The 26,931-nt window shown below is 56.6% G+C and overlaps 1 protein-coding gene across 1 annotated transcript in view; it reads right to left on the reverse strand.

Moving 5' to 3' along the window:
• Positions 1 to 21: 21 nt before the first annotated feature.
• Itpr3 (inositol 1,4,5-trisphosphate receptor type 3) overlaps positions 22 to 26,931 on the reverse strand; it is a 64,151-nt gene continuing 37,241 nt past the window's right edge. Inside the window, exons 16-58 of the mRNA XM_021185743.3 lie at positions 26,458 to 26,630; positions 25,843 to 25,962; positions 25,369 to 25,551; positions 23,627 to 23,878; positions 23,393 to 23,537; positions 22,728 to 22,869; positions 22,041 to 22,240; positions 20,837 to 20,966; positions 20,431 to 20,488; positions 19,140 to 19,305; positions 18,103 to 18,267; positions 17,952 to 18,026; positions 17,450 to 17,575; positions 16,137 to 16,259; positions 15,732 to 15,932; positions 14,472 to 14,723; positions 14,249 to 14,374; positions 14,042 to 14,167; positions 11,563 to 11,683; positions 11,138 to 11,328; positions 10,806 to 10,954; positions 10,580 to 10,688; positions 10,400 to 10,490; positions 10,129 to 10,298; positions 8,482 to 8,656; positions 8,226 to 8,407; positions 7,871 to 8,071; positions 7,646 to 7,756; positions 7,207 to 7,302; positions 7,020 to 7,121; positions 6,835 to 6,921; positions 6,344 to 6,454; positions 6,049 to 6,241; positions 5,829 to 5,954; positions 5,321 to 5,493; positions 4,769 to 4,933; positions 4,176 to 4,368; positions 3,655 to 3,759; positions 3,444 to 3,571; positions 2,775 to 2,940; positions 2,137 to 2,297; positions 1,064 to 1,225; positions 22 to 759 (exon numbers count right to left, since the gene is read on the reverse strand). Coding sequence (XP_021041402.2) covers positions 691 to 759; positions 1,064 to 1,225; positions 2,137 to 2,297; positions 2,775 to 2,940; positions 3,444 to 3,571; positions 3,655 to 3,759; positions 4,176 to 4,368; positions 4,769 to 4,933; positions 5,321 to 5,493; positions 5,829 to 5,954; positions 6,049 to 6,241; positions 6,344 to 6,454; positions 6,835 to 6,921; positions 7,020 to 7,121; positions 7,207 to 7,302; positions 7,646 to 7,756; positions 7,871 to 8,071; positions 8,226 to 8,407; positions 8,482 to 8,656; positions 10,129 to 10,298; positions 10,400 to 10,490; positions 10,580 to 10,688; positions 10,806 to 10,954; positions 11,138 to 11,328; positions 11,563 to 11,683; positions 14,042 to 14,167; positions 14,249 to 14,374; positions 14,472 to 14,723; positions 15,732 to 15,932; positions 16,137 to 16,259; positions 17,450 to 17,575; positions 17,952 to 18,026; positions 18,103 to 18,267; positions 19,140 to 19,305; positions 20,431 to 20,488; positions 20,837 to 20,966; positions 22,041 to 22,240; positions 22,728 to 22,869; positions 23,393 to 23,537; positions 23,627 to 23,878; positions 25,369 to 25,551; positions 25,843 to 25,962; positions 26,458 to 26,630 — 6,300 coding nt within the window. The 3' untranslated portion in view covers positions 22 to 690. The remainder of the gene's footprint in view (positions 760 to 1,063; positions 1,226 to 2,136; positions 2,298 to 2,774; positions 2,941 to 3,443; positions 3,572 to 3,654; positions 3,760 to 4,175; positions 4,369 to 4,768; positions 4,934 to 5,320; positions 5,494 to 5,828; positions 5,955 to 6,048; positions 6,242 to 6,343; positions 6,455 to 6,834; positions 6,922 to 7,019; positions 7,122 to 7,206; positions 7,303 to 7,645; positions 7,757 to 7,870; positions 8,072 to 8,225; positions 8,408 to 8,481; positions 8,657 to 10,128; positions 10,299 to 10,399; positions 10,491 to 10,579; positions 10,689 to 10,805; positions 10,955 to 11,137; positions 11,329 to 11,562; positions 11,684 to 14,041; positions 14,168 to 14,248; positions 14,375 to 14,471; positions 14,724 to 15,731; positions 15,933 to 16,136; positions 16,260 to 17,449; positions 17,576 to 17,951; positions 18,027 to 18,102; positions 18,268 to 19,139; positions 19,306 to 20,430; positions 20,489 to 20,836; positions 20,967 to 22,040; positions 22,241 to 22,727; positions 22,870 to 23,392; positions 23,538 to 23,626; positions 23,879 to 25,368; positions 25,552 to 25,842; positions 25,963 to 26,457; positions 26,631 to 26,931) is intronic.

The following is a 26,931-nucleotide window of genomic DNA, read 5'->3' on the forward strand; positions in this document are numbered from 1 at the left end:
GTATGACCCTGTGGATGGACTTGGAGTCTATTAATTTATTTAAGGCAATTAACACATTAGTCCCCAGGACACAGGACATGTAAAACATTACACCAAAAAGAGAGAAGCTGTCAAAAGCCACTTTCACACAGCCCAGTCCTGTCCCTCGGCTTGTGAGGCTTGCCTACAAAACCTGGGGAGAGACAAGTCCTGGGAGCAAGGTCCACCCTGAGTCATCAGGCTACTGGGACAGGGCCACACTGTCCCCAGCAGGCACAGGCACTGGGAACTGTACAGGCACAGCAGGGTGGGACGGCCCCTGGGAATAAGTTAAACATAAAAGCCCTGTGAAGCTACTAACAGCAGGCTACCATCTTCCTGATCCAGGACAGAAGGCGGGCAGGCGGGCAGGGGACAGCCACAATGTAGTGCTCGGAGGTGAGAGGCAGCCCCCCTATAACCACCTGTGAGGACCACTGAGGAATGTCAGTCAGAGGACCTAGCATCCTCTAAGGCACTAAGGTAAACTGAGTCTCTTCAACGGTACTAAGCAGGACTGCTGTGAAGCATTCCTGCTGGCCAGAGTTTGGCTTGGGGAGGGAGATTGACAGCAGAGCTGGAGGTGGGGTGGGCATCTGGCTTCCAGAGGGTATGGGCCACCTGACCTGAAGGAAGGGCAGTGCTGTCTGCAGGGGGCCTCGGTGGCTCTGCTCAGCGGCTCATGCAGTTCTGCACATCCACAAAGCCCAGACGCTGCCTCCGTTTCCGCTGCTCCGTCATCTGAGTTAAACAAGACATCAGCACCGGGAAAGTCTGCATCCTCCCCAAAGGGCCCAGCTACCATTAAGCTGATGGCAGATGGTCAGCCGCAACCCTCAGTCGGCAAGTCAAACCCTTGATCCGGTGCAGTCAGGAGACCACAGCGAGGGGCTAGGGAGCTGCACTGGGGAGCTGCTGCTACAGGCAGAGGAGGTTCCCACCACCGTAAGCCTTGGAGGCCCTTCCTGGCTGCTGCACAAGCCTCCACCTGAACCAGGGTTCCCACCCAACATGGTAGCTTGGGACACTGAGACTGGGAACACACCTGCTCCTTGAGCTCATTGAGCTGGGAGGTGAGGTGCGACACCAGCTTCATGGTGGAGCCGAGCTTCTCCTGCAGGATGCGGATCTCATTCTGCTCCCCCTCCCCCTCGCCGCTCACCAGGGACATGGCGCGCATCCGCGGGAACCAGTCCAGGTTCTTGTTCTGGAACAGAGTGCCGCCGCCGTGAGAGAGGGCCATGCCCTTTACCAGACGGCCAGCAGGGGGCATGACATGGGAAAATCTGAACTGGCTTGGGTCCTCCCAGGTGGGCTGCCTTCCGTGAGATGGCTCCATCCTCCTGTAGACCATCTGCTCACTCCCCGCCACAGCCACGGAGCAGAAAGACCAAGACCCAGACTTGCTCCCTTCCTTTCCGCTGCTGCAGACGAGCATGTCCCGTGCTCAGGGAACAGGAGAGTCACACAGATGGCAGTCTGGGAGGGGGAGCCTCTGAGAGAAGGGAAGCCATGCTTCCCGGGATAGAGAGAGAAGCAGGGGAGAAGGGCTCGAGCCAAGCAGTTTGCTGGTTCCCTGTCACAGCTGTGAATTCTCAGACCAACAGTTAAACCTCTCTAGACCAAACTCGGCCCTGCCACAGTGACTAGAAGTTAGGAGGATTGTGTTTAATTCCTCTAAGCCTGGTATTTTTAAGCTGCTCCAGGCTTTCTCTCTGACTGGGACAATGTTGACTTTAGGAAGCTGTTCTCCCTTGCTGTGCCTTCTAAAAGAGGCCCCGTGGGGAATCTACATCCCTCAGTGGGGTCTCCTCACTCCACTGCCCAATCCCCCAACTGCTGCTGTGCAGGGGTGGGGGGAGGCGGGGTTGGTTCACCACGCTTCTCTGGGGCTGACAGATTCATTGCAAGTTTGCTTTCTCCACATAGCAGGAGCATGGGTCCACCCACGGGTGGTGGTGGCTAGCAGGGCTTTGCACAGTGAAGGCTGGCCCCAGCTGCTCCTCACTCCTTGGCTGACCCCACAAGCCACTGCAGCTGTCACCCCTCAGGCCAAGGCCAGCAGCTGTTGTGCCTCCTCCCAGGTGTCAATGAGCCCGGGCGCGCGGACACCCTCACCTTGATCATCTGAGCCACGTAGCTCTCTGGGCCGGTGTAGTCCGTCTTGTTCTTGACTCGGACCAGTACAATGAAGTACAGGTAGTTCCACATGTTATGCTCCAGTTTGATGTGCTCCTCGAAGGACACCGTCTTGTTGTCAAACTTGTCCCTCTCCAGACCTGGGGGCAGAAGGAGGGCCACCGCTGAGGACCACCACGGGGACTGCTCCTAACAGCTCTCCTGGGTGATGCGGGACCCTGTTCAAGCTCCAATGCTTAGCGGTGGGGACACCACTACACATGGCTGAGAGCGCACTAGGGACTCTGGGAACATCAGGATTACCTGAGCCCAGCGGTGACAGTGACAGCTGGGTCAACAGCATGGCCTGCCAGGTGAGCCCTGCTCTCTGGGCCCTGGCCACTGGTGAGGACATGACTGGGTGCAGAAGGAGCCATGGACTAAAACCAGAAGAAGCCTGAGACCACAGTGGCATCAAGTTCCTCTCCTGGAGGCCCAAGGGCTCGAAGCAGTGGCTTCTCGGGCCCCAATGATCCCACCTCAGGCCAGGTCAGCAAGGGTGGGACTGGGTGCCGTGGCTCGGATGCCTCCAGCCGTGCAGTGGGAAGCCAACAGCCGAGCGAGGAAGTGAACCTCACCACAGATGAAGCACGTGGTCTTGAGGATTTCCTCCTTCTTCTGCTTCTCGCTGCGCAGGTCGGCGAAGGTGTCGATGATCACCCCAAAGATGAGGTTCAACACGATGATGATGACGATGAAGAAGAACAGGAGGTCATACACCACCCTGGCGGGGAAGAGTGACTCCTGCAGAGCACGGGGACACCGACAACAGTGACCCCCAGCTGCCAACCAGAAAGATGCCACCAGCTAACATTTGGCAATGGCTGACCAGGAGGAAGCCCTTACAAGTTTGTCGCGTGTGGCAAGTCCTGCTAACAAAACAGGGCTTGTTTCTGCCTCTAACTTGGTTAACAGGGAGGGCAGCTGCGAGCTCCCGGATCCGCAGCCCGGATGCCGCGCCTCTCACATTCCCGAACCTTGGTCTAAGCCAGAGATCAGTGATGGACACAGGGCTGCTGGCTGCCCAAGCCAAGCTGAGGCTCCACCTTGCCTTCCCTCTCTGGGCTGAGGAAGCCGCTGACTGCTGATGGCACACACCTCCCCAAGTCTCAGAGCCAAGACTGGTTGCCGTGGTGACCCTTGTAGCCTCTACAGTGTGCTGGGTTGGGAAGCTGATGGCTCTGGACAGTGTCACAGAAACTGGCTGGGTATGGGAGCATCCACAGGACAGGTGGGAAGGTGCTCACATCTTTGGAGGGCTTGCGGAGGATGTCGCCCACGCCACCACCATTCCTCAGCCCGTGGTTCATGACGGTCACAATACACATAAGTAGAGTGTCACAGGCCCGCTCCGTGCTATCAGGCTCCTCGTCCTCTGTGGGTGGTCAGTATGTTCGGACCTGGGGCTGCCCATTCCGCCCCACCCACCCCATCCTATCCTGCAGACGCCGGTCTCACCTTCTAGGATCTCAGGCACCGAGACCTCAGAGACACAGTCCATCTTGTCCCCGCTACATGTGCCCATAAATGTGGCAGCTCCGTGTGGCATCCCCAGGGGGCTGGCTGGAGAAGACAGCAACAAGGTCACAAGGATCCGAATGTCTGTCTGACCATAGCATCTCTCTAGTCTGTCCTGGGAAGCCGCTCCTGGCCCTGCTGGCTCGCACAGAGACTGTCACACAGATAGTAGGGTCTCTGTGACTCTGGGCCCAGCACCAAGCTCTGCACGAATGACAGATACAAATCAAGCCAGAGGCTGTCAAGGCTCTGCCCACCCTTCTGACTGCATCGAGCTAACAGGCATGCACAGGGGTGCAGGTTGATGTAGGCTAGACCTCCTCAAAATCCAACAAGAGGAAGGCAGGAGCCTGGAGGACTAAGCACGCCCTGTCGCCCTATCTGGTGTCGCCACCGGTGAGTCACCTGTGCGTGTCCACTGTCACCCCACACACCCACCCCAGAAAGGAAGTCCCCAAGACCTCTGGAATGGTTCCCGGGCAGCCGGTCCACCTCCAGGATGAAGTCGTCCTTGAGGAAGAGGAAGCCCACGATGGAGAAGAGGTACACAAGGATGAGGGCCAGCAGGGCGGTCAGTAGGATAGAGCGGCCATTGCGGGTCACACTCTTGATGACATTAAACAGTGTCTCCTCTCGGTAGATGAGGTCAAAGAGCTGCAAGGATAGCACCTCCATGAGCCAGGCCCCCCGGCAGTGCCCACGGGCTCCACCGATGGGGCTGGCAGTGCCCAGGCTGCAATGGAGCAAACGGAGAGACTTCTAGGAGAACCCGGTGCTGAGAACCAGGGAGGTTCGAGAAGCATCCCAGGAGGATAGACACCAGTCACTCCCAGCGAAGTGTTTTGCACTCTAGCTCCCACCACCCCGGGTTTCGGGCTTCGAGGACATGGAGTCAAGAGGCACAGGGCAGAGAAGAAACCTGCCTGCAGCCATTACATATGAGGGTTCGGGTCGGCCGATCTGGCCGATCTCTAATCCTGTACCGGAGAGCTGGAGGCTCACGGGAGACTAGGGTTTGGAAGCCCCCTCAGTCCCAGCCCAGCCACAGGCTCACCAGGATGCTGTAGAAGAGCTCATGGGCAAAGAGGCCCAGGACGCTTGTCAGGATGTAGCCCACATGGTACAGGAACTCCATGTCCATGACCATGGCCTTATAGCCTCGGATAAAGGTACCACGGTTGCCCACGAAGCTCACCACAAACACGATCTTGTTGGTCAGCTGGGTGGAAAGGGCAGGGCGAGGAGGTCAGCGCCCCATCCTCCCAACCTGACCCTCAGGCCTGCCCGGCCAGCCCAGGGTAATGAGTGTGTGCTACACTACAGACTGATCTCACGCATCCCCAGAGGCAGAGCATCAGTGGGACTCAGAGAAGCCCAGGAGTCTCGGAGCCTTACAGCTCCTGGTTAGGAAAAGATTTCTCTCCCATCTCCCAGGGCAGCACCCTGCCCTTGAAGCAGCTCCTTTTTGTTGTCTGAATCCTGGCTGCCTTGGTTGTGGGAGGGAGGAACACAGAACAGGCTCAGCCTCTGACTACAAGGAGCTGGGACAGAGAGTGGGAGGGGCCGGGAGGTGAACAGGGTGGCCACAGGGCCCCGCCGCACTCACATTGAGAGCACCCAGGATGTTGAGCGTGGGCCCAATGCCCAGGTAGTAGATGGACCGAAGGATCAGCGCCACGATGAGGGGACGGACACTGTAGCGCTTGGTGAACAGTGCAGCGATGGAGAAGCAGATGAGGATCCAGAAGAGTAGCGAGATGAGCGGGGAGCCCAGCACGCCTGGGGGCAGTGGGCAGGAGACTCGAGCTTGCACGGGCCCAGTGTGAGCTCCAGAGCCTTCCCCACCCCATCTCCCTTTCCCAGGAGCCTTCCTTAGGGATATGATGCATCTGCTGCGCCCTAGCAGCTGCTGCAGACATCTCAAGTGTCTGGCTCACATCTGCATGTGTGTGCACGCACGCATGTGCACACACACACACACTCACACACACACTCAGGCTGTCTCCATAAGGCCAGAGTGTGTCTGTCCCTTGACCCCCATAGCATGCATCAAGCCCAAGACACAGCGTAGGGGTGTGTCTCCCCACCAGGCGAAGGCGGGTAGGCAGCCTCACCTGTGGAAGCACCCTCCACATAGGGGTAGAAGAAGGCAATGATGATGTTGATGAACACTGCCAGGTTGAAGGAGATGCTGCCCCATAGCGTCATGCGGCGGGAGAACCAGTAGATGAGCGGCATGCCTGGGTGGGGACACAGAGTGGCATGAGGGGCCCCTGATGAGCCCTCTGCCCAGGGGAGCCCCAGGAAGGGAAGGAGGCACCCGCTGGTCCTCACTGCGAAGCCGGCGCTGCCACTCCATCTCGTTGTGCAGGAAGGAGGATTGGTCGAAGAAGTCGCTCACTTTGCTGCCCTGCTCGTCCTGCTCAGTGGTGGTGAAGAGCCGGTGCTTCGTCTCCTCTGTCAGGAACTGGCAGATGGCAGGTACCGGGAACACGATCTGCTCCATGCTTCGGTCTTGCCGCACAATCTGATTGACCCGCCGACACCCGGTTACACTGGGCAGAGGCCCTCACCGCACCCCTCCACCCCCGCCCCAGCTCACACCCAGTGAGTGTCTCTCCCACCTCACCTCAATCTGTGAGGTGTGATTCTCATAGTAGGCCAGCGGGTCCTCCTCCTCCTCCTGGGCGGGGGCCGAGGACTTGAGCATCTGGGACAGCTGCTTATTGTTGAGGCTGAGCTGGGGGTGGGGTGGGGCAGGGGGCACTGGGTCAGCCCGGTAGCCAGCCCAGCCCAATCCCACCCAACCAGAACAGACGAGCTGGTGCCCTTTCCAGCTCTGCCCGGGTCCTGCTAGAATATTCCAGACCCAAGGAGGTCTTGCTTTCATTTCTCTGTCAGGGTTCCACCACTGCACCCCAGGCCTGCTGCAACCCCACACCCAGACCCCAGCTTGTTTCTCAGGTCCCAGCTCACTCGGTGACAGGCTGGCCTCACAGGACAGTGGCTTTCTGTCTCCATCTGTCCTTGCTCACCTCAGATCCCCACAGAGCCCCATTCCTACCCTCGGGTCCCAGCTCCACATCCAACTCCGCCCCCGAACTCTCACCCCTGACGTACCATGGAAGAGATGCTCTCAGCCTCCTCCTCCTGGATGCGCCTCACTGGCTTCAGCAGGTGCTGCAGCTGCTTGTTGTGCCTGGAAAGCTACAGAAGATGGGATGGGACAGGATGGGACGGGAGAGTTCTGGGCACCGCTTCAGGGGGCGTGGCCAGAGGGGCAGGGCCTCGGGCAGACTCGGTACCTGCAATGCTAGGATGTAGATGTTGTGGCCCACTTCACGTGGGCTCACCTCTGAATTCTCCCTCTCCTCCTCCTGCAGGTAGGCCTTCTTGATCACATCCACCTGAGGGGGTGGGGGACAGCATTTGCTGTTACACACTGAGTACCATCTCTGCACTCGACCCCACCTGCTGCCAGCCCGTCCTCACCAGCTCCTGAGGCCGAAGGCTGATGAGGATGCGCTCTGCATTCTCACTGTCATGTCGGCTCTCCATCAGAGCCAGGAGCAGCTTGGAGGCATTGTCCTGGGGGGTAGGAGGGGATGCAGGAAGCAAGCCAGGTCTGAGGGTGACCCATGTGACCCTCTAACCTCCTTACGGCTCTGCTATGCTGAGACGCATCCAGTGTGTTAGCCCCATAGGCCTACCTCACCTACCCTGCCCTCCACCTGCCAACACACACAGGAAGTCCTCTCAGGGATACAAGAAGAGGGTGACGTCTTCACACCCATACACCTACATAGCCAGTGCAACCTGCACACCTCACCAAATGCACACGTGCAGAAGAGGCACCATCGAGGACAGCACAACATGGCGGCACACACGCCAAGTACCCTTGTCACTCTCGCACATCTCACAGGCTCCCCACCTTGAGCTGCAGCACCAGGTCCATGCGGTACTTGCAAAGCGGGCTGATGTCATTGAGGATCAGCGCCGTGATGATGTCAATGCCGTTGGATTCGTGAGTCACAATGCAGGTCTGATGGGGTGGTGGGAGACACAAGCGCCAGACCTGTCAGTCATGGTGGCCCCGCAGCCCCACTCCCACCAGCTTCGCCTCTTCACAAGCACATGCCATCCTGAGGCCGCTCACCTGGTTCTCGTGACACGGGCCCTGGCAGTACTCTGTGAGGGTCTCCAAGGTCTGGATGACCAAGCCCACGTTGTCCTCGTTAATGTAGAGCCCCAGCAGCCCCAGGCCCCCTGTGGTGCTGCCACACATGATGTCCAGGAACTGCAGGGTCTCACACACCAGGTTGTAGTTGGTCTTGTTGTTCTGACAGCGCAGGAAGTTCTGTGGAGCACAGGCAGGGTGGGTGAAACGGAGCACAGCCACACCCACCAGGTGAAGGACATCAGTCCCAGCAGCCGACCCTGCCCAGTGACAGTCAGGGATGCCAGCTGATCAGATGCGGCAGCAGACAGGCAGGGACGAGCAAGGTGCTCACTTGCAGGTCACGGTTGTGGTTCTCACACAGCAGCTGTAGGAAGCGCAGGATGGGCCGCATGATCAACACTGAGGTCCCCATCTCATTGTTCTGAGCCCGCTCGCTCACATCGTGCCCCCGGTGCAAGCCAGGGCCCAGCAAATAGCGGGAGGAGCTGGGCATGGAGAAGGAGGACACACGTCCTGTGGGGAGAGCCTTGATGAGGTCAGGGTCACCTGTGAGGTACCCCACACCCTGTATCTGCCCGGAGCTCCACCTTTGGTGGCAGGGTCTGCCGGCTCCCGGTCCTCACGAGGCTGGCTGCCCAGGTCGCTCATGTTGACAGCGACCGTGGACTTGGTCTCCTGCTGGGCACGCTTCATGCGGTCATGAAGCACCTTGAAGAAGCGCTCCGACTTCTTGTCGCTCGTCATCAGGTTGTAGAAAGACTTCTGGGGAAGGACAGGAGGTGGAGAGCGGTGTCAGCGCCGTGCCTGGCACTGGCACTGGTAAGTGGGTGTCACGCTAGCCCTAGGAGGTGGCAGCAGGAGGGTCAAGGATTTAGGGTCATCTTGGCTATGGTTGGAATTTGAGAACAACACTCAGTGCAGGAAGTCTGGGAGACATATGCACTCCCAGACGGGCTAGGGATGGGCTTCGAGGCCCAGCAGTTAACTGGAAGGCCAGCCTGCCCTGACCACAATGCTGAGGGTGGGGGTGGGGGTGCTGCCTCTGCCCAGACCCTGCTGGCCACCCACTCCAGTAGCTGCTCACACTTGGAAACTGCTCCCTTGGAAACCCAAGTCCTGTCTTCACACTGCAGGAAGCCTTAAGTGGCTCCATCTCCCTCGAGGAAAAGCCTCAGGCGCCCAGTGCCAGGAAGCCACCCGAGAGCCTGCTGCCTAAGACCCCAGCCCCTTCAGGCTGCGCTGCATACTCTTCCCACACAGCTCCAGCATCGCCCTAGTCTACGACCCTGTCGCCTAGGCTTGCCCATTGTGTGTTTGCCACCCCATCTGTGCAGGGATGAAGCCTAAGGCACTGGGAATGCTAAGTGAGTGCCATCACACCCACCACCAGGAATGGGGCTTCTTTCTTATTTTCGTTTTGTTGTTATTTTTGTTTGTTTTGAGACAGAGTCTTTCTACATAGTTCTGGCTGTCCTGAAACTTACCATGTAATAGCAGGCTGGCCTCCAACTCATGGAGATCCATCTGCCTCTGCTTCCCAAATGCTGGGATTAAAGGCCTGCCCCACCCCTTCTTCTCTCTTTGTACTAAGACAAGGCTGAATGACAGTACCCAAGCTGGCCTTGAACCTGGGATCCCCTAGACCCTGATTTAGCATGCCGAGTGACTGAGACAGCAAACCCAAGTCACGAGGCCAGCCTGTTGCTCCTTTTAACTTATGTGCCCTGCATTCCTCATCTCTTGTCTTGGATCCCGGTTCCCAGAGTGTGTCTATACTCTGCCTATGTCCCTTACAAAACACAGGTATCAAGAGAACAGAGATCACATCTGTTTTTCAGAGCTGAGCCCTTGGTGCCTACATCATTGTCAGTGACACAGTTTGGTGCTGAGTGCCGATTGGGAAATGTGAATGGAGGAATGAGTGAGTGAGTGAGTGAGTGAATGAATGAATGAATGAATGAACAGAATTAATGAGTGAATGAATGAATGAATGGGGAGGTTAGAGGAGTTAGAGCTTTGGAATAATGGAGGAGAGAAGGCAAGGAAGATCAGACTCTGAAATGCCAGAAGAGTAGACCTAGGGGGACAGGACAGACGGCACAGGGCAGGCACAGGGTCACAGACACGGGCACAGGTACAGAATGTGCAATCACCCGTGGTTCAGCCCCAGCACCACAGCTCCTCCCTAGCAGGGAGTGCCCTGAGCTGGAGGACCTCTGCCTTGACCCCCGCACCTGGATCTCGGTGTTGCCCCCGTCCAGCAGGCGGATGGCCAGGCCAATGCTCTCCTGGAAGATCTTCTCGTTCTTGGTGCTGGTGATGAGATCACACACCAGCTTGGTGGCCCCCTCCTTGTCCAGCCGGCACTGGGTGGCAGCGATAGCTGACCAGTCCTGATCCAGGCCTTGGGGAGAAGCTCGTGTGAGAGACAGCAGTTTGAAGCAAGAGCCAGCCATACGGGGCGGGGCGGGGCAGGGCAGGGCGGGGTGGGGCCATGGCACTGACCAGAGCCCGTGGGGTCAGTGAGCTCGCCCCGGGCGCCAGACTTGCGGTTCTGGAGGTAATTCTGCAGCAGCATTTTCCGCAGCTGGTTGCCCTGGGAGAGTAAGATGAGGCTTTCGGTCAAGCAAAGTCCTGCCTGCCTCCCGAGCACCTGCTCTGGCCCGGTGATGCTGGGACACTCACCCGGTCCCCAAACTTGCTCTTCTTCAGCAGCATCTGCTGCAGCGTCCGCAGCACCTTCACGCACAACTTCTCCTCTGACTCCATGAGACCCTTGGTGTGACGGATGAGCCTGAGACAGAAGCGGGGACGTAGGGGGGCCACCTGCCTTGATGTGGCCCCAGCCCCTCCCATCTCTGACACCAGGTTGCCCTGCCCAGACCCAGGTCACCACGGCTGCCCGGCTCACTTGGACAGGAAGCCCCCGCTCTCGCAGCGCTGGTAGGCCTCACTGCCCTCTGGAAAAAGCAGCTCGGGCCAGTGCAGCACGTCCACAAGGACAGAGAGCTCAGCCTGCACCAGAGGCTTCAGCCGCTCTTCTAGGGCCATGATGATGTCCTGGGATGGAGGGCAAGGTCACCACCTGGCCCACGGTGGCCAGGGCGTGACCATATCCCTCCCACCCACTCAACACTAAATAGTGTCCAACCGAGGAGCAGCAACTCCACCCCTGCCCCCAACCCCCCCTCCCCCACCACCGCGTAGCAGGCCTTCCCTAGGTGGCTGGGCAGCCACACCCACCTGTAACTTCTCAATGATGTTCTTGTAGTCCCACTGGTTGGCAGTGGGGATGACCCGAGGGAAGGTCCTGGTGGCCGTCTTGTAGTTGGCAGCGCTGCGCTGGGCAGCGGCAGAACAGCTGCCCCCACTGCTGAGCAGGGCGCTCATGTGGGCATCCAGATCCATCGGCAGCAAGATGGCTCTACTCTTGGCTGCAAGAGAGGGCAGTGCTGGTACAGGGCAGGGAAGAGGCAGGCAGGCAGACCAACGGGGACAGGGGTGAGTGCCATCCAAGCCCCTGGTAGGCACACAGGGAATCTAGCACCCACTTGCTGCCTGATCCTTTGCAGTCAGCAAAAGGAGATGAGACACCAGGAAGGATAGATCACCCCGAGGGACATTCGGGGATAAGGCTGGTGTTCCCTGCAGGCGGCATGGTTACTCACCCACCATGGCGAGGGTGCGGACACAGGCCTCCACGGAGCCCTTATGCTGCTGCTGCAGCCAAGGACACTCGAGCAGCCGCGTGGTGGACTGCAGTAGCTGGACCACAATTGTCTGGTGCGTCTGCAGGAGACACACAACCCCAGAGGCAGCTCAGCCACCCCAGCCAGGGCATGGGCCCAGGGCCCTCACTACCCACAGCACACCTTTGGTCCAGATAGAAAGTCACTAAGTTTAGCCATGAACCCCCTCCCCTGACTGTACACAGGTCTAGCCTGGGCTCACAGCCACGCTAATCGCCTTTTCCTTCCTTCAGAATGATGTGAGGAAAAGTGTTTACACGGCTCAAAAACAAAGTCTGGCTCAGAGCCTAGAGCACTGGCTGTTCTTTGGAGGGCCGGAGTTCAGCTCCTAGCACCCATGTCTGATACATGGCGTGCTTTAACCCCAGCCACAGAAGACCCAGCACCCTCTTCTTGCCTCCTCAGGTACCCACACACCCACTGAACATGGTGACCCACATCTGCTCTCAGGAAGCAGAGGCAAGCCGACCTCAGTGAGTTCCAGGCCCATCCATGGCCAGTCAGAGCTACAGAGTGAGACCCAGCCCCCAAAATCAAAATAATAAAGTACAATTTAAAACCAAACAAAAAATAACGAGAGGAAAGGCAGACTTCAGGCCAGCCAGCTAGGGTAACATAAAGGCATGTGTCTCACAAGCCGGCAACCTCTGTTCAGTTGCTACAATGCAGGGAAGGGTAGACAAAGGAGAATCTGACTCCGCAACATTGTGTCCGGACCTAGGCCTGCTCACCCGGTGTCTCTCTGTCTGTCTGTCTGTCTCTCTGTCTCTTTCTCTCTCTCTCTCTCTCACACACACACACAAACACACACACACAACAATGCATTTTAAAGGTTTATTTTAAATTCTACTTTATCCAGGTTGAGGCTGGGGAAATAAAACTTTTTTTTTTTCTGAGACAGGCTGGCCTTGAACTCGGAGAGACCCACCTGCCTCTGCCTCTTCAGGGCTGGGACTATCAGGCCCAGGCCCAGATAAAAATTTGCAGAGTCTCCTTGTCTCAAATGTATACAAACGTGTATTAAAACAACTCACCCTTCCTAGATCTAACCTTGCGGGTTTTTTCCCCCCTTTGTTTTTTTGAGATGGGGTCTGTACTGGCTGGTTTTGGGTGTCAACTTGACACAGGCTGGAGTTATCACAGAGAAAGGAGCTTCAGTTGAGGAAATGCCTCCGTGAGATCCAACTGTAAGGCATTTTCTCAATGAGTGATCAAGGGGGGAGGGCCCCTTGTGGATGGGGCCATCCCTGGGCTGGTAGTCTTGGGTTCTATAAGAAAGCAAGCTGAGCAAGCCAGGGGAAGCAAGCCAGTAAGGAACATCCCTCCATGGCCTCTGCATCAGCTCCTGCTTCCTGACCTGCTTGAGTTCCAGTCCTGACTTCCTTTGGTGATGAACAGCAGCATGGAAGTGTAAGCCGAATAACCCCTTTCCTCCCCAACTTGTTTCTTGGTCATGATGTTTGTGCAGGAATAGAAACCCTGACTAAGACAAATTGGTACCAGGAGTGGTACTATCTCACTATGGAGCTCTGGCTTTGTAGACCAGGCTAGCCTTGAACTCACAGAGATCCACCTGCCTCTAGCTCTGGAGTGCTGGGATTAAAGGCATGCACCACCCATGCCAGGTGCGCCTAACCTATTTACTCTTCTCAGAGTTAGCTTGGTGCCAGCACTGGCCCGAGCATCCACAGGAGCACTTCTGTTGGTTTCTTCTCCATCTTCTGTATTTATAACTTAGGCAGTGGCTCGGGCCTTCCACAAAGAGACCTGGGTCTCAAGGCCTGGTTCTCAGTGATCCTGGTCAGGCCCCTGTGAGTCACAGTGCTGCCTGCCCACCCAGCACCTGAGAGCTGTGTAAGGCTCTGCAAAACGTGTGGTCATGCCGGTCATCATGGCTCTGCTGTCCTGGGCAGCAGCCACACCCACTTCACCACCCCAGGACCTGCACACCCGCTAGACAAAGCCTTAATCTTGTCAATCCTATGGGACCTAAGTCAGTGTGGGGTGTGTCTATGAGGGTGATTCCAGAAAGATAGAAGACCCATCTTAAACATCCGCTGTACCTGCCCATGGGCCAGGGCCCCAGCATGGATAAAAAAGGAGGAAGTGCACCGAGCACCAGTATTCATTGTTCTGTGACTGACTGTGGATGAAGCTTGACCCTTGCTCCTGCTGTGAGAATGGACTGCACTCCTCAAACAGTAAGCCCCGCCACCAGATCCTTGTTTCTTGTCTGTTAATTTGTATCATTCCCTCAGAAGTTCCGGATCCACATCTGGGGCTGTATGTTATACAGTAGATGACCAATACCCTGTGTTCTGTTGCATCTTCCTGTGCTCATGTAAGCAATTCACCACATGAGCCAGCTAAAGCGCCATTGACTGTACAGGCTGCTCACCTGTAGGGACGTGCTGTTCTCTGAAAACGGAGAGCTGAAGAAGGCGCTGATGGTGTCCAGGACCACGGTGAGCACGTACTTCTCAAGGGTGGGGTCTGACAGGCGCTTCTCCCGCTTGTTACAGACCTACAGAGGAGGAAACTCATATGAGGAGATCTGTAGGTCCTCCCTCCACCCCAAAAGCCCACCCTGGCCCCCAGGACAGACCAGAGCCATGTCCAGGGTGAAGTTCTCGAAGAGCGTCCAGATGTGGTTGCTGGTGTAGATCTCCTTCATCTCCACCTCCGTGTCTACGTAGCAGTGATTCACGAAATTCACATAAGCCATTTTAACCTGGGCAGCGGGCACAGAAGAGGCATGTCCATGGGGCCTGCTTCACCCCTGTCATCTTCCCCACTGTCCCCTCCACGTCCCAGCCGGAGCCACACACCTCCGTGATGCAATCCTCGTGGGTGACCACAGTCACCACGTCCTCTAGAGGCAAGAGGGAGGTGCACTTGATCTCTGTGTAGACGTTCTTGCCCTCTGCACAGGCAGCCAGCAGGTCCACCAGGGAGATGTGATACATGAGAGGGCTGTGGTCCTCCACGCCATCTCTGGCTGCCTTCATCATGTCCAACAGATGAGCCAGAGAGGCCTTGTCATTGTAGAACACCACCACGTCGTCACCTGCATTGGTCAGCTGTGACAGGAGGCAGGCAGGAGTCAGAGCCCTCGTCCAACAGCCCCAGGCACCACCTCTCTCCTAGGCTTGTCAGGAAAAGGAGACGGTGACCCCAGCTAGGACCTCATCATACCCATGCTTACAGTTTGGGACTTCTGAAACATTCTGAAACAGAGATTCATATACCCCAGGCTAGCCTCAAAATACTGCGTAGCTGAGGATAACCTTCTTTTTTTTTTTTTTTTGGTTTTTCGAGACAGGGTTTCTCTTTATAGCTCTGGCTGTCCTGGAGCTCACTCTGTAGACCAGGCTGGCCTCGAACTCAGAAATCCTCCTGCCTCTGCCTCCCGAGTGCTGGGATTAAAGGCGTGCGCCACCACACCCGGCGAACTCTTTCTTTAATTATTGGTTTTTATTTTACGTGTATGGGTGTTTTGCTTGCATGTAGGTCTGTTCGCGGCACGTGTGCAGTACCCATAAGAGGTCAGAAGAGGGCATCAGATCCCTTGAACTTAGAGCTATAGATAGTTGTGGGCAGGTCACAGATGTGAGCCAACACGCCTGACTTCCTGCCTGAGTTTTGGGGTTCCTTGGCTGATGTGTCCGGGCCTCTTCCATCGGAAACCTTGACGCTGGATCCAAAAAGTGTCTGAATGTCCTCAGCCTCCAGAGTGTGCGCTGAACCTGAGCTGTGTCCTCCCTTTCTCCCTCTCATAGCCAGCCAATGACACAGGTCAGTGGTGACATGACCAAGGTGACGGCTGTAGCTGTAGTGTCTCCCTGACATCACTGCCTCTGCCCCCACCCTTCCCCGGCCCTCCCTGAGATGCTCCCAGGAACAGACCTCCTAGACTGTCACTAAGGCTCACCCCACTCTCAGTGTTTTGCAGGAACAGACATTTGTGCATTCCCACTGGCCCTAACCAGTTCTATGAGCCCAGCATCCAGAGTCCTCCTGGCTCTCTCCCTTCCCAGGTTCTCCCTGGGCCCCACCACCCAGGTCCCTGTGGTCCAGGCAGCCCTCACCTCGGTCATAATCATGTCCTGGCACTTCTTCACGTACTTGCCCTCAGCCTTGATGACGGTGTGCAGGAAGTCCAGGTACTGCACGTGGCGCCCGTGTGTGGCCAGCAGGTGCACAAAGTGTTGCAGCACCGGCTCGCTGATCTCAGAGCAGAGCTGGTAGTTGTTGAGGAAAATGTGCTGCATGGTCTCAGCCTCCAGGAGCTGTGGTGGGCAGAGGGGTGGGGGCATCAGAGAGGGTGGGGGCATCAGAGGGGCGGAGCCGAGAGAGGTGGGGCAGAGAGAAGCGGGACAAAGAGCGGGAAGGGCATCAGAGAGAGGAGAGGCCCATCAGAGAGAGGGCGGGGCATCAGAGAGGGGGTGGGGCATCAGAAAGGGCCACTAGGAATCCTGCCCAGCGTGCCTCACCCCAGGCGTGAGGAAGAGCTGCAAGTGTTTGTGCAGAAGGGCCTGGTTGCCAGGGTTCCCAGCACAGAACTTCTGTAGGAACTGGTGTGTGTAGCGCAGTATCTCCAGCATCTTGTTGTCGCTCTGTGTGCAGAGAGAGGTCAATGGGCCAGCAGGGAAGGACAGGCCTGGTACACACACACACACACACACACAGGCATACACACACACACAGGCACACACACACATACACACAGGCACACACACACATACACACACACACACACACACAGAGGCACACACACACACACATACACATACAGGCACACATGCACACATTAATTAAAAAATCATCTAAGCATTTGAAGCAGCTCCCAGAAGTTCAGAGCACATGCAGCCCCTGCATGGGACCCAGGGTCCATCCACAGCACTCAAACCAGGAGGCTCAAGAGTGCCTATAAATTCTATTTCCAGTCTGACACCCTCTTCTGAACTCTGCACATGTGCAGACAGACACAAATATTCAAAAAAAGAAAAAAGGTCAGCGTCAGGTGAGGGGCTTAGGGTCAAAGGTTGAGAGAGGCTGAACAGAGGGAGGGGATCTAGGGGACAAAGGACAAGGTGTCATGGACCCACTGGGATAAGGAGCTCAGGGTCAAAGGTCAGAATCTGGATTTCCCCCTCAATGCTTCAACCCTGGAATACAGTTCCTCGTGCTGTGGTGACTTCATTGCCACGTCCTAACTGCAGTTTAGCCAGCTGTGAATCTTTTTTTTTTTTTTTAACAATTTTAGATTTATTTATTATATGTAAGTACACTGTAGCTGTCTTCAGACACTCCAGAAGAGGGCGCCAGATCTCGTTACGGATGGTTGTGAGCCACCATGTGGTTGCTGGGATTTGAACTCTGGACCTTTGGAAGAGCAGTCGGGTGCTCTTACCCACTGAGCCATCTCACCAGCCCCAGCTGTGAATCTTAATGTAAATATCTGTGTCTTCTGATGACCTCAGGCGACCTTAGGGTACATGAGGTCATGACCCACAGGTTAAAAACCTCTGGTCCAGATGGAGCTAACAGGCAAGGTTAGCCCAGAAGAGGGAGAGGAGGCTGAGTCAAATCAAATTCAAGGGCCGTGGGGCTCAGTCAAAGAATGCTTGCTTTGTGTGAGCAGGGCTCTGGGCTCCATGCCCAGCATCACATAAGAGAGATACACAGAGAGAATTACAACATATCCAATTCAAGCCAAATCAATCTGAGCAAGAGGGGGGTGTCAAAGATTGGGGTGCAATGAGGTAGACTCAAAGAGGAGGTGGGTGCAGATGACGCGGGTCACCTTGTCGTAAGGGATCTGCAGTAGGTCCAGCATGACCTTGTGGGCGTCCATGTTCTTCAGCAACCTCTGTTGCTTCTTCCTCATCTGCTCCCCCACCCCACACATCTTGTTCAGCCTCTCCAGGATCTGCAGGGGAGAGGGTATGGATGGGAGCTTATGCCTCCTCCTCAGGGTCCCCTCCCCATCTCTTCCCTGGCCAGCTGCAGCCACACCCGCATCCCACTGGGACCAGAAAGGGGAAAGAGATGGCTGCTGAATCAGGCCGTCCAGGCAAATCAGCGAGGGACTAAAGTCCCATCCCGACCATAAAGTGGAATCTCATTAAACCCCTTCAGCTTTAAAATAACTCTGTCAGGGCCTCAGTGGGGCTGTTTGGGAGATGCTTGGCCAGTGGGAGGCCTGACTGAGTCAGGTCTAAGCCAGCCTCAGGACACCCCTCACCCCCTGCCACTCATGGAGGACACCCCTCACCTGCAGGATACCCCCCACCCCCGCCACTCACGCCTTTCACAATCTGGTAGTTCTCGCTGCTCTTTTCCCCGTGTGGCTGCAGAAACCCCTCCTCGTCCGAGGGTCTCTGAGGACACAGAAGACAGTGTCATCCACGCACCCTCAATTGGGGCACCCTGTTTGGCTCCCAGAAGCCGGCTCACCTCCTTCTTATCCTTGGTGGCGCCTGCCTCAACCTCCTCGCCCTTGACGCTGCCTTTCTTGTCCACCCACAGCTCCGACTTCTCCACCATTGTCCGCAGTCGGTCCAGTTCTGACTTGATCACCTTGTAGTTCTCCACATCCTGGGCTGAGATCAGCAACTGGACCTGTGCAGGGGTAGGGGTGAGGTAATGGGCTCAAGGGGGCACAGTCCCCAGATCTGTAGTCATTCGGGGATCAGCAGTGCCCTCCCTGGACCAGAACCCCCACCCCCCACCCAATGTCACACAGTATTTACAGCCCCTTCCTCCAGGAAGCCCTCCGTGTACACCAGCCCTGAGTCAACACATAACCCAAATGCAGTCTCAGACTCATGGCGCACTCTGCAGCCTGATTGGTCCACTCAGATGCCAAACAGGCACAGAAAGCATGGGAGGGACACTGGACTCTGAGGGAAGGAGCGACCTGAACTCTAAGGAGTAGGGCCTACATGTAGTGCCTCCTTCCTCTCCCCCTCCTCTCCTCTTCCTTCTTCCCTCCTCCCCCTCCCCCCTCCCCCCTTCCTCTCATTGCCTAGGCCTCATGTCCTCCTCCCACAGGGGGCTGTGAGTGGTGTCACATACTGAGGGAGCTGGGGGAATTCTGGGGAACCAATGCAAGTTGGTGGGTGTCAAAAACCAGCACATTGTGGGCACTTGCTAAATACCATCCCTGATCATCAGGCATCTCACAGGAAGCTGTCAAAGAGACATGATGCCACTGTGAAGACACCCAGTGAGTGAGCCTGTAGGCCAGACCTGGTCCAGAATGGTGAGCAAAGGTCACGCATAGCTGACCACTCTCAAGCATCGTCCACAGTGCAAGAAATGAGTCAGGCCAGGAGGGTGGCAAAGGCAGCAGAGACTAGATCCCTGCCCCGCCCCACCCCCACCCCCACCAAGAAAGGCCTGAGGCCCACCGGTCCCTGTCCAGCTGTGAGAGACTAGATCCCCGTGTGCCTGGGGCTCCAAACAGGCCCAAGGCTATGGGCCCCTCTCACCTGCTTGAAAGTGTGCATGGCTTCCTGGCGCTGGCTGAAGTGTTTGAAGAGCAGCTGCAGCGCCCCGGAGACAAGAGATGGGTAGTCATGCATGGTCAGGTGCAGCAGCACTCGCAGGAACATGCGGCCGCCTTCATCGTCCACCTCCAGCATGCTGCTGGTCTTCCTGCCAGCACAGGTGGGCACAAGCGAGAGCCGTGAATGAGGGAGGGCAACTGCACCCAGGGTCCCACTGTGCAGGGAACCACTGCCCCGGATAGTCCTCAGCCGCCAAGCCCCTGATGCAGGACCCCTTCATGTGGGATGAAAAGACGCTTGTTCCTTCAGTGAGGGAACCACAGAGCCTGAGGGCTGTCACCAGTAAAAACCAGACGCATTCACAGCAGCTCCGGTTTGTTAGTGGAAATTGTGAAACGCCATTTACACTTGCCACTAGCTGGAGCCGGGGTGCTAATTACACCCACCCTGCAGCTGCCATCTAACGTGCTAATAAAGAGCCCCATTTGTAGCAGGTTCCTTCCGATGTATTTTCTTCAGGGGTTTGATAGCTATTTCAATGCACTGTTTCCTTTGTGAGTTTGTGGGCTTTGTCTTACAGGATCTATTCAGTACTTCTCTGTTCTGGTTTATTCTTGAGACAATATCTCATGTAGCCCAAATCGGCCTCGAACTCTCAATGCAGTGAATGCCCAGGTACCCTTGAACTCTGACCTTTCTGCCTCCACCTCCTGAGTGCTGGGAGTAGCAGGTGGCTTCTGAGGTTCTGGAGAATCGAACCCAGGACTCACGAATGCTAGATAAGCAGTTTGCCGCCAACTAACCTACATTCCCACTGACCTACACCTCCAGCCCCCCCCATGTCAAAATTCACAATGGGGTTCTGAGGAGAGACCCCCTGGGTGCGCCCAGGAAGGCTGGACACTCCATGGCAGAGAAGAATCTTCCACTGGGGCACAGAGGGCTGGTTGGGGAGGGATGCCATACTACCACCCTCCTCCTCCACGTCTCCTGCTGTGAGACAGGGAACAGTTGCCAGGTCAGCTGCCCCAACTCTGCTGAGCACAGAGGCACAGCTGCCCTGCACGAAGGTGGGGCAGGAGAAGGAGCATCTGGATTTACTCTCTACCATGAGGGCTGGGCAAGACAGGAAGGGCCAGTACATGCGCTTGGTGAGGGGCTTCCGGGCGATACAGTGGAGGGCACGGCTGGCCTTCAGCCCTAGGAAACTTAGGTTGTCCAAAGACGTGGTATGAGCCTTAGGTTGACAGCCTGCCCCCAAACCCAGCCTCACCCTACTCCAAACATGGCCTCTGCCTGCTCTCCGATGCGGTCCAGATTCATGGTGGCAGCTGTGGGGAAGCAAGAGTGACAGAGAGATGGGGTAGCCAGAGACTCAAGCAGAGGATGCCCCAGCAAGCTCTCACCTGCCCGGCCTTTGTGAGGATACAGAGCCTCCAGGCTGAGAGCAGGGCAGGGAGCTCAGAAGCTCAGGAAGCCAGGCCCTGGCCAGCTCCTGGTAGGATGTGAGTTTACCCCAGCCCTGGCTTCCCTATGGACCTCATTCCCCGTTTAGAAAGGGTCCCTGCCCTGCTCCTCGTGGTGGTGACCAGGGAGACAACGGACATGCCTTTTGGGCGTGGAAAGGACAGGTTAGGGCAGTGGAGTGGTGGCAGTAGATGCTAGGGGTCAAGGCTCACTGGAGGAATCAAAGGCGGGTGCCGTGCCGTCTGCCCCGCTGTCCTGCATGGGAAACACCTCCACAAACTCCTTCTTGAAGACCGACAACAGGTAGGAGATGCGGTAGTCTAGGCGTACGTTCAGGATGAACTAAACAAACAGAGGTGATGTGAAGAACGGTCTCCATCAGGAGCCCTGCTGCTCCAAGATGGGTGAAGGAACCCTCAAATGGGCTCTAGCATCCAGCCACTCAGGATGCTCCAAGGCACTGGAACAGAACGGGTCAGTCCTCTCTCCCCCCAGCTCCTGGCCCAGTGATGGTGGCTGGTGCTCCTCTCAGCATAGGCAGTGAGCCCCACATCTGCGGCTGCCCACCTCCCCCCAACCCACCCAGGCTAGACAGTAACAGGAAACGCATAGACTTCCCAGGTCAGCAGGCCAACCTGTCCTTATAGCTACCCTGCCAACAGCCCTCTCCGGGAGGGAAAACTGAGGTGCCTAGGGCCAGGGTTTAGGGACACCCATAACTAACCTCTATCTTCACAGGACAGAAGTCTCACCTCTGACTTCCCCCCTCGTGCCCTCTGGACCCATCCCTCTTCAGGATTCCCCCTCCCCCACTAATCCCTCTCCAGGAAGCAGCATTTTAGTGTAGGGCTCTCTTCCCCCAAGGAGTGTCAGTGGTGCTGCTCCAAGAACCATGAAGGTTGGGCTGGAGAACCTGGCAAAGCCCTGTGACCTTGTGACACCTGTCTCGGGAACTCCCACCCACCTGTCCAACACCTGCAGCATCTCCAGGATCTCCAGCTGTGACCCTGTGACCCTCCCCCACCCCATACCTCCCACCCACCTGCCCAGCACCTGCAGAATCTCCAGCTGTGACCCCGTGATCCCCCCCACCCCACCCCAGGACCTCCCACCCACCTGCCCAGCACCTGCAGAATCTCCAGCTGTGACCCCGTGATCCCCCCCACCCCACCCCAGGACCTCCCACCAACCTGCCCAGCACCTGCAGGATCTCCAAGATCTTCAGCTGTGACCCTAAGATCACCCACCCTGGACCTCCCACCCACGTGCCCAGCACCTGCAGGATCTCAAGCTGTGACCCTGTGACCCCAGCCCTGGAACCTCCCACCCAGCTGACCAGCACCTGCAGTATCTCCAGGATCTCAGCTGTGACCCTGTGACCCCCACCCCAGGACCTCCCACCCACCTGACCAGCACCTGCAGAATCTCCAGGATCTTCAGTTTGGTCTCCATCACCACGGTGTGCTCATTGTCCTCAAATTTGCTTCTGTCTAGCTGCTCAGGAACACCCACTCCAGCAGGCAGGCTGGAGGCACCAAATACAGACTGCTTGCGGCTCAGCACCATGGTGGACATCATGTGCCCCACCCCCTGGATGGACCTCCGCACATTCTTGCCTGTGGGTCACAGAAGTGGAGTCACTGAGAGATGCGCACCAGGGTTTCCCAATCTCTGACCACTGTGAGGCAACTGCTGAGAAGGGACAGGGCTAACCCAGGCAGCTTTGCGGGGTGTGTGGGGGGGTATAGGCTGGGGTTGGGGGGGGCGCGCGAGCTTTATGCCAAGACTGGGAAAACAACGGACCAAAGGCAAAGCGGGCAGGGAGTGTGGAGAGACGTGCACATCTGTGGGCAGGCTCTCCAGAATCTGTGGGAAGCTGAATAAGGGATGGAGGGGACCCTGTGCCAGCGATGCTGAAATCAGGGGCCAGACCCCAGCTCAATTTGGAAGAGCATGGCTTCTTGGGTGTCAGGGAGGGCTGGAGCCTGACAGCCCCTATCCTTTAAGACAAGCCAGACTTGAGGGCTTCCCAGCCCCTGAGCTACCAGGTTGGAGGGGGCTGAGGCGAGGCCAGGAAGGAACTGAGGAGGGGCCAAGCCTCACCACCAGGCTCCTCGTAGGCCTGCAGCATGGCTGCCGGTGCCTGGATGCAGTCTATGATGCCCAGTAGCGTGCGTGTGAGCCTCAGCAGCTCGCTGAAGCTGTAGAACCCGAAGTAGATGAGATTGTGCGCCAGGCTCACCACCTGCAAAGGGGGTGGGCCCAAGGGAGGTGAGTGGGTGGGGCTGCCCTACACAAAGGCGTGGCTGTGAAGGGTGACTGGAGCTGGTAGTGGGATGTGTGCTGATGACGCACATGTGCACCCTGCTTGTTTTTTGCGGGGGTGGGGGTGGGGGGGTGGGGGTATTGACACCAACACATAGAGTTGCGGCTTTGTGGAGTTGGACCAATGTACTTGGTGGGGCCCTAGGTCATGATTGTTCAGGGGGAGACTGTGGCTCTGTTGGGGTCCAAATAGGGCAGAGAAAACCAGGATGAAGGCAGGACCCTGGTTGATGGGTTCAGTGGATTCAGCCAAGCACTGAACTGGGGGAAACTGTCCATTGGGGGAGACCTCAGCTATCTCAAGGATAACTGGGCTGAAGGCACCAGAAAAAGGGGATCATGGATCCTACAATCCATCCCTGACCGACAAGGTCCGGTGAAGAGGTAGGGAGGGGCAGGACCATGGCCCCACTCCCCTCCAGCCCCAAGGATCCACAGCCCACCTCAAAGGTGAGTATGTTCTTCTCGTCGTTGGCAAAGGGCACGGCCTCGCTGACCACGTTGTTGAGGTAATCTTCTACGAACTCCATGGTGCTGGCAAACTTGTTTTTTTTGTCATCTCTTGACGCGTTGAGATTGGAATCATAGCTAAAGATGGAAGCAGGAGGCATGAGGGTCCCCATGCCCCGCCCCACCCCACCCCGCCCTGCCTAGCCTCCCACCCTCCAGACTCTCACTCTTTAATGGTGATGGCCGTGGGGATCTCTGTCCAGAGGCGGGCAAACTTGACAGGGGTCACCAGCTCCTGAGGGTCACGGTCCACGTGCACATGTAGCATCAGATGGCAGAATGAGGCGCGGAGGTCAAAGGGCAGCATCTCGTCAGCCATGCACAGGAAAAGCAGCTCGACGCCCAGCTGCTTGGAGATCTCATCAATGGCCAAGTACTGGCGGTCCAGGCACATGCGGGCAAACAGCTTCAACTGGTACCTGTAGGTAGCCCTGGGTCAGAGGCAGCAGGTAACAGGCATGGCCCTGGTGAGGACCAACACTTCACAGAGAGGATGTGACCCCTCCTGGTAAAGGAGGGCAGATGTTTTCTGGCTGGGCTGGGACAGGTCCTTACAGGAAGCAGGTAGCTGGGAGAGAGGGAAGAGCCAGCTGGTGAAAGACGTGAGGCTCAGATGAGAGCGATAACAGAGGCGTCTCTGTGAGTGACGTCATGCCTCTCCCTCCTCCACACACCTCAGGGTTATCCATCAGGGTCCTGGAGCCAAGCCACCCTGGGTAGGAATGGTGGCTTAGCCCTGAAACACCAGGCAAGCTCTTCCACTCCATGCTAGTTCCCCAGCTTTGCAGGGGACAGTGTGACCTACTTCCCAGGGTTGCTATGAGGTGTGAGAGAGCTACCCGGAGCACAGCTGTGGTTAGCAAGAGCCTTCTATACAACCCATATAGGACATGTCTCAGCCAGGTGTGCTCATCCACACCCATAATCCCAGCCCTTAGAAGAATGAGGCGGGGGAGCACCTTGAGTTCAAGACTAGCCTGGGCTAAAGTGTGAGAAGCAGCCTGGGCTAAAATGTGAGAGGCCGCCTCAAAATCAAATAAGCTGGGCAGGGGTGGCACAATCCTTCAATCCCAGCACTCGGGAGGCAGAGGCAGGTGGATCCCTATGATGTTCAAGGCCAGCCTGGTCTACACAGTGGGTTCCGGGACAGCCAGGGCTACACAGAGAAACCCTGTCTCGAAAAACCAAAAAAAAAAAAAAAAAAAAACAAAAAAAAAAAAAAAAACAAAAAAACCAAAAAACACAAAACCAAACTAAATCAAAACAAAAGTAAGAAGTCAGAACAAAACAGAAAACAACAGAGGCCAGCTGTGATGACCCCTGCTGAGGCCGCAGCACTGCTGTGACTTAGCAGGCGACTTAGCAGGTGGCCTAGTCTACACAGTGAGATCTTATCTCAAAAAAAGGAAGGGGCTGGAGAGAAGGCTCAGTGCTTCGGAATACCAGCTGCTCTTCCAGAGCACCCAGGTTCAAGTCCGAGCACCCACGTGATGGCTCACACCATAACTCCAGTCCCAGGGGATCTGATGCCCTCTTCTGCCTCATGGCATATATATATATATATATATATATATATATATATATATATATATATATATATATATATTAAAACATCCACACGGGGAAAAAAATAAAAAGTAGACAAGAGTCAGTCAAATGGCTCAGCCAGTAAAGGGCGTTTGCCGCCAAAGCCCTGGGAACCATACCACGGGAGGGAGGGTTTCAACCCTGAGTCATGGCACATATATGCCTATACAAATACATGCACACATGTGTGCACACAAGTACACACATACATGTGCATACACACACACACACATGAACACACATACACAAGTATGAGGACAAGGAGCAGGAGGCTGCTGACAACGGTGGGACGCTGGGGGAGGTGGGGGGTGGTCAGGGGCACCTGTAGTAGCTGAGCACATTCTCGTCGTGCGCGTTGCCAGCCCTCGCCTCCTGGGCCAGCTGCCTCACGCTCTTCTCGTGGTGCTCATTGTTCCTGTCCGTCCACGTGAGCCACACCTCCTCCTCTGAGTACTCAATGCTGAGGTACTCGTGAGACTGAGCCATCTCCTTCACTGGCCGCAGCCTGCAGGTGAAAGCACTGTCAGGGGATTGTCCCAGTGCTCCTTATGGACATTCCCCAGTAGGAGGAGCACAGCCCAGGTCTCTAAGCTGCTTCTGCACTTCCCAGAATGATGCTGTGGCTCATTTCCCACTCAGTGCCCCCAACCCTCCGTCCACCTCACCTCAACCCACCCCACCCCATCCCACCCTTAAAGCCGGGCACTACAGGCACTGCGCTCGTACCTACAAAGAAAAAGAATGTCAGGATTAACCCGAGCTGCAGCAAACCCCCGGGGATGGGGCTGCTACTCACTCAGTCTGGATAAGAATGTCACTGTTCTTAGGGTCCAGCACACATTTGCAAATCAGCTCTTGGGTGACAGGGATGGCAATACGGTTGGACACACACAGGTCGGAGAGGTAGTCCAGGAATCTGGTGAACCAATAGGGCCAGCAACAGACTCAGAAGCTGCCGCAAGCCAGAAGCCTCACCCACCCTCCTTCCCAGATGTCCAGGGGGCAGCAGCTCCTGACACCTCCGTGGGACAGGGCGAAGAGATGGAGTCAGGGGTCAGAGCAGGCACCGGCTCAGTCGCCAGCAGAGGGCTTGGGGCTCCCCATGGAATGGGAATTTGCATCTCTTATGGCTACACTGAGCCACATACACACACCCACCCCAAGCACTGGAAAGGAAGTGATATACCATGCAGTTAACAAGCAGCATCAGAAACCCAGCACCGTAGCGCACGCCTTTAATCCTAGCTCTCTGGAGGCAGAGGCAGGGGTATCTGTGAGTTCGAGGCCAGCCTGGTCTACAGAGTGAGTTCCAGGACAGCCAGGGTTGCACAGAGAAACCCTGTCTCAAAACAAAGCCAGCACCAGAGGCTGGGAGGGGGCGGAGGGCAGGCGGAGAGTGTGCGGCAGGCACCTGGGCTCCCTGTTCTTGCGCACGAGGCTGACGAAGGTCTCCACCTCCGTCTTGGTGATGTGTTTCTCCAGAAGCTTGCGGTTGTTGTGCAGCAGGGCAGTGATGGTGTCTTCAGCCAGGATGTCATAGCCAATCTGTGACTGCATCATCCCGAACTGCTTGGCTATGTGCTCCTGGGGGGGAGAGGGGAGCAGACGGGGGCGGGGGGGGGGATGTCACGGGATGGGCCATGGAGCCTTGACCCCAGGTCAGGACCAACACAGTGCTAACAGAACTGGTGCTAACAGAACTGGTGTTGCTGCTGCCTTTATTCCCAGTCTGTCTCCTATGGAGCTGAGATGACATCTGATCCTCCTGCCCCCTGCTTTGAGGATGCTGAGATTACAGGGCCATTACCACCAAGGCCCTGTTTAGCTGGCACTTGGGAATGAACGGGGGGGGGGGGGGTCGTCTGTGCATGCTAGGTAAGCAATC

This window comes from Mus caroli, unplaced genomic scaffold (assembly GCF_978045245.1).
Source record: "Mus caroli unplaced genomic scaffold, Mus_caroli_1 scaffold_18, whole genome shotgun sequence".
Taxonomy (NCBI): Eukaryota; Metazoa; Chordata; class Mammalia; order Rodentia; family Muridae; genus Mus; species Mus caroli.